Source organism: Syngnathus acus, chromosome 22 (genome assembly GCF_901709675.1).
Source record: "Syngnathus acus chromosome 22, fSynAcu1.2, whole genome shotgun sequence".
In the NCBI taxonomy this organism is placed as follows: domain Eukaryota; kingdom Metazoa; phylum Chordata; class Actinopteri; order Syngnathiformes; family Syngnathidae; genus Syngnathus; species Syngnathus acus.
Window position 1 is genome coordinate 3150968 of NC_051106.1, and position 8930 is coordinate 3159897.

The window sequence follows — 8930 nt, forward strand, 5'->3', positions numbered from 1 at the left end:
TTATTGAGGAACAAACAATGGGGCAAGTGTACATGAATGCATAGCTTCTTTAGACAGGAAGGACATTCCACAGCACAACAGGATACTATCTGGACAGAAGCGATATGGTCGGCTCATGACTTTAGCTAGAAGAAAGACGTAGTCTTAATGCCTATGGGACGGATACCCCTGTGGCGTTCTCATGACCTCCACTTAAATAGGACGTTTGTCTGCTTCAGTTATCGCATGACAACCTCATGTCCTGTTTATGAGTAATAGAAATGGGGCTTATTGTATAGCGCGGCTCGTGACTCCAAACATGAGCTCCTTAGCCAGCCATCTGCTCCCAAGTCAACATCACGAGGTCAAAATGTCACATCCTGTAGAAGATCTTGCACACATAAGTAGATACATAGAATCCAATGATAAAAAGTATATTTTTCCCAACAGTATACAGAGCTGTGTAACCTTCCAATACACATAGGCACAGACCACTGACAACACACACACACACACACACACACATAGGGCAGTGACTCTCGCATAGATACCAAATGGTCAGGTGACGATACCAAATAGTCAGGAAACAGCAGAGCAGAGATTTACCTTATAACAGGGGTGTCAAACTAATTTTTTCACAGGCCGCATTGTAGTCATAGCTTCTTTCGGAGGGCCATTATGACTGTCAACCCAAATAAATGTATGAGCACCTCGTATTATATACAGTAAAAGCTACAAAACAAACTGAGAAATAACTCGTTTTCAAATCAGACGAGTAAAAACTGGTCAAATATTTCAAAAAGAGATATCGTTAAAAGTGAAGACAATTTGCAATTCCAGTAGTGACAATTTGTCTTCGCGTGCCACATAAAATGATGTGGCGCGCCGTATCTGGCCCCCGGGCCTTGCGTTTGACACCTGTGCCTTATAAGGACATCTTTTTGCTTTTCCGCTTTTTCCTGACAGCACAAAACCTTCTTACCTGGAGAGTGGGGGTTGTTGTTTCATCTGCTGTATTGCTGCGTCTACTGACCGCCATTAAACAACCCAGCTCAGTGTCCTAGTGGTCGAGTGTCCGCCCTGAGACTGGAAGGTTGCGGGATCAAACCCCGTCCGGGTCATACCAAAGACTATACAAATGGGATCCATTGCCTCCTTGCTTGGCACTCAGCATTAAGGGTTAGATTTGGGGGGTTAGATCGCCAAATGATTCCCGAGCGCGGCACCGCTGCTGCTCACTGCTCCCCTCTCCCCCAGGGAATGGATCAAAATCACACGGGGATGGGTTAAATGCAGAGGACAAATTTCACCACACCCAGATGTGTGTGTGTGTGTGTGTGTGTGTGTGTGTGTGTGTGTGTGTGTGTGTGTGTGTGTGTGTGTGTGTGTGTGTGTGTGTGTGTGTGTGTGTGTGTGTGTGTGTGTGTGTGTGTGTGTGTGTGTGTGTGTGTGTGTGTGTGTGTGACGATCATTGGGACTTTAACTTAACTTAAGATCTTGCCAATAAAGAACCAACTATAACTCCACATCTTTAGTTTTCTTTCTGAACGACAGACATCTCAAACAACACGCAATACTTGTTTTGTTTACAACGTTAACTTAAAGCGACCCAATACACGAAACAAAATCTCATGTAGATCGGACCCGTTTTAGCAAACCTGATTACGCGTTATCATCCGGTCGAGTGCATGAAGGCATTGAGATTTAAAATCCAGAGCATCCCTGCCTGCAACTATCACTGCTAATCCTCGACTTTGAGTATTTCCACAGTATTGCTCTTGGTACAGGTAAGAACCAGCATGTGATGATGGCTCATTTGAGATCCAACATTCGTCGAGGGTAATCAAGCTAAATATCATAAAATTAGCACTGTGGTAGCTACCATGCTAATGAAAGCAGCCCGCACTTCTGTACTGCAACCAAGCAGTACTACAAATAACGTTGCTAACGTGCTGCTAACTTGATAACTTAGGTCCATCGTCGTAACTTACCTCTTTCGTCGTTGCGGTTGTCGTGTTAGTGTTGGCAAGTGAGTGAGCGATTCGTTCAAAAAGAACAAATCTTTTCTGTGAACGAGAGTGAACGAATCACTTCCTAAAGTTCTTATGTTATAACTTGTCTGGTGTTTTATTCCTTGTTTTTATATTCGCCAATCAAAACATAAAAATCAGACATTTGGTTAACTGCTTTATATGACAATATGTATATGTATTTTACGTTGTTATATGAGTTGGTATCCCAAAATTAACAAATGTCGGCAAAAAACGTTTTTTTTTTCCCAACCTTTTTTTCAAACACAAACACATTCGATATAATAACACCATCAACTACAATCCAACAAATACAAAATTAAAACATCAATGTATGTGTGTGTGTGTGTGGGGGGGGGGGGGGGATTCATTGAACGAATCTTTTGAGTGAACTGATTCTAAAGATCCAGTTCACCTAAGAACTGGAATGTACATCACTAGCGGGACCCGAACGCTATGTCGCACTTCCGGTCACGTTTCCTCAACAGTGATTGGATAATCGTGCTCTACGGAGTTGGCGCCATAGCAAGCGCTCGGTGCTGTCTCGAAAGCGCTCGCCCCTGAAATACGCACTTGGACGAGTGTTAGCGTTTCAACAAAGGAGCGATGGCTGACAAAGACGGTAAGAATGGCGACTTTTATGCTTTACTGAGCTAAACTTGGTATATGGCTTCCCTGAAATACCGAAACTGTTGGACTAGTTGGACCGGCGTTGGTGCGTCGGCTCGCGTCTCATTTCATTGTTACAAACGAGCAAGATAGCTGTTAGCTACTGTAGCGTTAGCTGCCACGAGCGTGTCAAATAAACAGGCTTGAATCTACTAGTTTGCGGTAAGTAGTTGATCCATTGGGAGTAGTGAATAGCACTTGTGCAGTAGTTGCGGTCTCTTTCTTTATTATTTTTTTCTTTAATTTTTGTCATTTTAAAAATGTGCACCAGTGTTAGCTTAACATCAAAATGAAGCCCTCAAGCTAATTACCAAGTCATGCACTGTTTGGTTGTTGTGCAGTATAAATCAACCATCCGTCATGTGTGTTGCCGCATTTAATAGTGTTTTGTACGTATCGTGCCTAGTTGGAGAACCTTTCGGGAACTCAGAAATTTGATCTGCAATATTTCCCTGTCTGCAGCTGCCTTTGACGATGCTGTGGAGGAGAGGGTCATCAATGAGGAGTACAAGATCTGGAAGAAGAACACTCCATTTCTCTATGACCTGGTCATGACTCATGCCCTGGAGTGGCCCAGTCTCACTGCCCAGTGGTTGCCAGATGTCACCAGGTACAGTGGGTGGACTGTGCACACCGCCTGCACTAAAACAAAGAATTACATGGAAATGAGATGTATTGTGTTCACAGACCAGAAGGAAAGGACTACAGTGTACACAGGCTGGTTCTGGGGACACACACCTCAGATGAGCAGAATCATCTTGTGATTGCTAGCGTTCAGCTCCCCAATGATGACGCCCAGTTCGATGCCTCCCACTATGACAGTGAGAAAGGAGGTAAGGGATAGTATAATCTTGATCAATATTTACGCAATGCACATATTTGACAATAAAGAGAAATCAAATCCCTTAAGATATTATTAGATGAGATCTGGTATTTCTTAGTCTCAGCCTGACTTCAATATTTTACCTGTTGATCTGAATATATATATATTTTTTTCTTTTAAGTTTTAATCTTTATTTGTGTCCGTGTGCCTTGTTACAGAGTTTGGTGGTTTTGGTTCTGTGAGTGGAAAGATAGAAATTGAGATCAAAATCAACCATGAAGGAGAAGTCAACCGAGCCCGGTACATGCCCCAGAACCCTTGCATTATCGCCACCAAGACCCCCACCAGTGATGTGCTGGTCTTTGATTATACTAAGCACCCATCCAAGCCAGGTGACAATCAGGCCATGGTTTGCTGTATTCAATTAACCCGCGTCATTTCCCTCCCTCATCCTGCCTTATCACTATTGTTGTTTTGTTTGTTGCCTTCTAGACCCTTCTGGAGAGTGTACTCCAGACCTTCGCTTGAGGGGTCACCAGAAAGAGGGCTATGGCCTCTCGTGGAATCCAAACCTAAGCGGCTGCCTCCTCAGTGCTTCGGATGACCATGTAATTATTTTATTTTTTTAAATAAACTAAACAAGCAAAGTGATCATTTTTTTGTGCCATTGTTTTACCGCTGTCTGCCTCGTTTTCAGACTATCTGCTTGTGGGACATTAGCACGGTGCCCAAAGAGGGAAAGATAGTGGATGCCAAGACCATCTTCACAGGTCACACTGCTGTTGTGGAGGATGTCTCCTGGCACCTGCTCCACGAGTCACTCTTTGGATCTGTGGCCGATGACCAGAAACTCATGATGTAAGCCATCTTGAACAGCGTGTAAATGTTAGACCGCAGCATTGTTTTCAAACCTGCTGATTTATTCCTTTGAAAAGCTGGGACACACGATCCAACAACACTTCCAAGCCCAGTCATGCTGTGGATGCCCACACTGCTGAGGTCAACTGCTTGTCTTTCAATCCATACAGTGAATTCATACTGGCCACTGGTTCTGCAGACAAGGTGGGTTTTCGCTCTTCACGCCGTTCTGACTATTATCAGACTGACTTAATGTGAACGTGTTTTTAGACCGTGGCTCTGTGGGACCTGAGAAACTTAAAGCTGAAGCTGCACTCCTTTGAGTCTCACAAAGATGAGATATTCCAGGTAAGAGTGATTTTGATCTGACTGTGTGATTAATTGGTGGTTTTGTTTCAAAATCATTGTAAGGAATATTAGTCTGGTGGGTAGGCCCATTGATTTCTGTGCCTGGCACCAAATATTTCTGAAATATGTTTAGCATTTTAATTGTGAGCCAGTCTTGGAGTGGAAATGTCACATTGGTCCCATTTCTTTGTAAAACAGGTGCAGTGGTCTCCTCATAACGAAACCATCCTGGCCTCAAGTGGCACAGACCGAAGGCTAAACGTGTGGGATCTCAGTAAGATCGGGGAGGAGCAGTCTCCTGAAGATGCAGAAGATGGACCTCCAGAGCTGCTGGTCAGTTGGAGTGTTTATCTTAATTTTGGACGTTTAGCTTGGATGTATAAGTTCCTCACAAATATTTTTTTGTTTAGTTCATCCATGGTGGACACACAGCGAAGATATCAGACTTCTCGTGGAACCCCAACGAGCCGTGGGTCATCTGTTCTGTGTCGGAGGACAACATCATGCAAGTGTGGCAAATGGTAATTAATAAGTCTGGCCAACGTTGTGATTACATGTGTACCAATGACAAGTTTTGAAAATATGCTAATCCTTTTTTTTCTTCTACAGGCTGAAAACATCTACAACGATGAAGACCCTGAAGGGGTAGCAGATTCTGAGGTTCAAGCATGAATTCATTCTCATCTTTTCTTCTGACCTGCTTATTCAAATGATCTTGCCATTCTTGGGTGCATAAGCACTTCTTTTAAATCTACATTTCGGGCACCGGTGTTTTTGGAGATAATCATAAGATGCTCAGCTGTTGTGGTTCGTCTGAATTGCTTCCAATTCTTTTAGATTTGTTAGTTCATCACGATCCAAGTTATTCAACCCCGATGTCATTCTGGTTTTGTTGTGTGTTTTCCTCATTTCTGGAATTGCTTAGTTAAGTTCAACACATTTCTACTAAGATCCATTTTTATACAAATGTACATATGAAGGTTTCCACTTTTTGTGCTAAAGTAGTCAGGATTTTCCAGCTGTGTTGCATCTCAAATACATTTTCCCTCTTTCTTCTCTGTTTTGTTGTGCTGCATCTGAACTCTTGTACTTATATTCATAATAAATATTTGGAGTAAATGGGTCTGCTTTGTGGTGTGGATGGATGTTCGTCACTGTATCATCCATGTAATTGAGTTGCGAGCAGGGTGTGACCACCAATCACCCCAAGTCAGCTAAACTCACCCGTGACCCTAACGAGGTGCGTAGAATATGAATGGATGGCATGTAAAAAGAAATGAATCATAGTCCTTATACAACAGACTTCATGCATTGTATTTTCTTTACCTTTATAAAACAAATTTCATGCAAAGCTGTTCAACATTAGGTGGATTGACAGGAGGTTGAATCATTTGGCTGTTCTTCTGCTGTAGCTTCATCACAGACTCTAGAAAGAATATGTACATGTCAGACTCTTGTGAATTCACACACGAAGTCCAGAATTCATTCACAAATGCTATTGTGTGGTGAAAAATATACAAAACTTCCAGTCTACAAAGTCACAATGTAATGTTATGACTTATTTTTAGGGGAATGTCAAAATCTCCATTGTTGAAACTTACCTGAGATTTCCCATCTCTTCAACAATATAATTTATGAGAGCCTCCAAGTCGCTTTTAAGTCTCTTTTGAACCTCAAAGTCCAGTACTAGTTTTCCCAGAGCCTGTTTTAGTTCCTCCTCAGCTTCCTGGGTGGCAAAACATTTTGATGGGTATGAAGCCTTCATTATATCTATTCAGTTTATGATGTGTTGTACCTTGTGTTGTGTGATCATCTCTTCCCTCTCCCGCTGCATCAGGTTGATCCTTCGCTCCAGACAGAACCTTCGCTCCTCCAGTTTTTGTACTTCCTGTTTTAGGGGCTCCAGTTGTGCACTTAAGCTTGCTGCCTGCTCCTTGCTAACTCTCAAGGCCTTCTCTCCAAACTGCTTCCTTTTCAGCAGGGCTATAAGTCGGGGCTCGTACCAGCCCTCCAATTCCTGAAGGTTGACGCTGAGCCGGCGCTGGAGACGAGTAGAAGCTTGCCGGCATAGGGTGACATCGCTCATGGCTCTTGGTCTACACGGGTTCTTGGCCTGATCCCTTAAAGAGTTCAGATGATTTCGGTGGGACTCCTGGAGCTGAAGCAACTCCTCTGTCAGACATTGGACTTGGGCCTTGAGCTCCTCCTGTGACAAGATGACTCTTAAAAATATTATCACTGTAAAATATGAATTCAATTAAAAAAATATATCAAGCTCAGTCAAGTTTCAGAATTTCATCAATACGTATTGTGGAATTTCTTACATTTAAGTACCCACAAAATGAAGACATTCAAGTTTCATGAAGGGAAAGTTACTCTTTGAATTTACAGCTTTTGACCATTAAACACAGAGTGTGCTTCTTCTCACTTAAACTAAAATGTAAATATAATTGGAAAAAATATCTTCCAAAGTTCCTAGTATGAATAAAACTCAAGGTTTAATATAAAAATAATTGTAGGATGTTATATACATACTGCACACATGCAAAATCAAATAATCATGGTAAAGCCTGATTAATATTGCACGAAATGCACTGCAGAATACAATAAATCAGACCTTTGTTAGAGCAGCTTGAGCCAGTTGGTACTTTTGCTCAGCCAGCATCACCTGACTGCGGATACAGTCTCTGGCAGTGTTGAAGAGTTTCCTCTTCACCTGCTGCACTTCCTGAAACACATCCGCATGATCTATCTGAGCCAGGGTGATTAGTCTCCGCTTCTCCATCAGCTTTTCCCTCAGATCATCCACAATTCGCATCATGGGCTTCTGCAGAAACAGGAACATTTGTATCAACTCTTCTCTCCGTATCTCTAGATTGGACACTTGCTCGATGCAGTCCTCAAACATCTGTCCAACATTCTCCATATCTGGCTTGTCCAGATTTGAAATGTCGCTGTCCAAAATGCCATCATCAGTGCTTTGTATAATGTCTTCAACAAAATGAATGGGTGGCTCCTCAGTTGGTGCCTTCTCCTGATTGTCCATACCCACTGGGAAAAAAAAAGAGGACTGATTAACAAGTCATTAATCAGATGAAATAAATCACAATGGTACAAGATTAGATTATTGCTGACTGGAGTTATTTTGCATGACAAGTACAAAGAAAGTCAAAGCTAATGATCTTACCATATAAGTGATGACTGTAAATAAATACGATTGATTAATTGGTCATTTTATCCTCAACCGATACTTACGCAGTTTGAAGATGGCAGTTTCAAGAGACGGTAAGTTGAATTTGTTGGTGGTTTAAAGAATCTCCCGGCTGTGTTTATGTCGCTAGCAAAACAGAGGCCCACTTGGAGCGTATTAATAACAACTGGAGTCAGTGTGGTAACCCTATCCCTGGGTTAGGCTGAAGTCCGTCAGACCCCCACGGGGGATCAAAAATTGGTGTCAGTGCCACTTGCAGACTGCCATACTGTGTATGTATATCTGTATGACCTTTCAACAAAGTGGGTCATTTTCATAATTTGAGCAGTAACGGTAAAGTCATTTGATTTTCAAAAAGTTATTGGTGATTAAAATCTTGAATGAATATAGAGGCAATCCTTACATGGTGGCAGCCCACTGAAATACAGTTCTTGCATAAGAGTATAGCTTCATAGCAACCATGTGTGTTGCACAATTTATGTGTTGCCCTATAAGGTCTGAAGCCCTAACTTTAAATAATCCTAACTACTCATCAAACCCAAGACTCTTGTCTTTAAACAATCACAATAATGATAAAGGCATGCAATTATTTTGACACATTCACACATATCTCAGAAATAACTGCCTACTATATTGTGTAATGCAAAATAGCCGCCACAACATAAAAGAGACTCTCGAGTCGCATATTTATATTTATAAAAGAAGCAGAAAAAGGAACTCTGTTGTTTCATGGAAAATTCACATAAGTAAAAAGAGAAAAGTCTTATATATAAAGCATTTGATGAGCATATTCAGAAAACATGTGGAGAATCATGAAACTTTATTTGGGACACATAACAGTAAAGATATTTTGGCATTATAGTTTGAAAAGTATTACTTTAGAATTTGTTTCCCCCTTTGGACCAATTGCCAACAAGTGCCAATAATTCAAATACTCATATCAGTAAAAATAACAGATTAATAAAAGGAAATTAAGTGTCGAATGTTTTTACGATTATTGATTAATTAAAAT

The 8930-nt window shown here is 41.5% G+C and overlaps 2 protein-coding genes across 2 annotated transcripts; one reads left to right on the forward strand and one right to left on the reverse strand.

The window, feature by feature from the left end:
- Window positions 1-2476: 2476 nt before the first annotated feature.
- rbbp4 (retinoblastoma binding protein 4) lies at window positions 2477-5830 on the forward strand. Its single transcript, XM_037242447.1, has 11 exons — window positions 2477-2631; window positions 3141-3288; window positions 3366-3511; window positions 3720-3893; window positions 3994-4109; window positions 4199-4359; window positions 4437-4563; window positions 4630-4707; window positions 4906-5040; window positions 5118-5228; window positions 5317-5830. The coding sequence occupies exons 1-11, from the start codon at window positions 2616-2618 to the stop codon at window positions 5377-5379; spliced, it is 1275 nt and encodes a 424-aa protein (XP_037098342.1). The 5' UTR covers window positions 2477-2615; the 3' UTR covers window positions 5380-5830.
- Window positions 5831-6000: 170 nt separating this feature from the next.
- On the reverse strand, window positions 6001-8531 carry LOC119116771 (syncoilin-like). Its single transcript, XM_037242448.1, has 5 exons — window positions 7963-8531; window positions 7325-7758; window positions 6503-6913; window positions 6309-6433; window positions 6001-6133 (listed from the first exon to the last, which is right to left on the reverse strand). The coding sequence occupies exons 2-5, from the start codon at window positions 7751-7753 to the stop codon at window positions 6070-6072; spliced, it is 1029 nt and encodes a 342-aa protein (XP_037098343.1). The 5' UTR covers window positions 7754-7758; window positions 7963-8531; the 3' UTR covers window positions 6001-6069.
- Window positions 8532-8930: the final 399 nt, after the last annotated feature.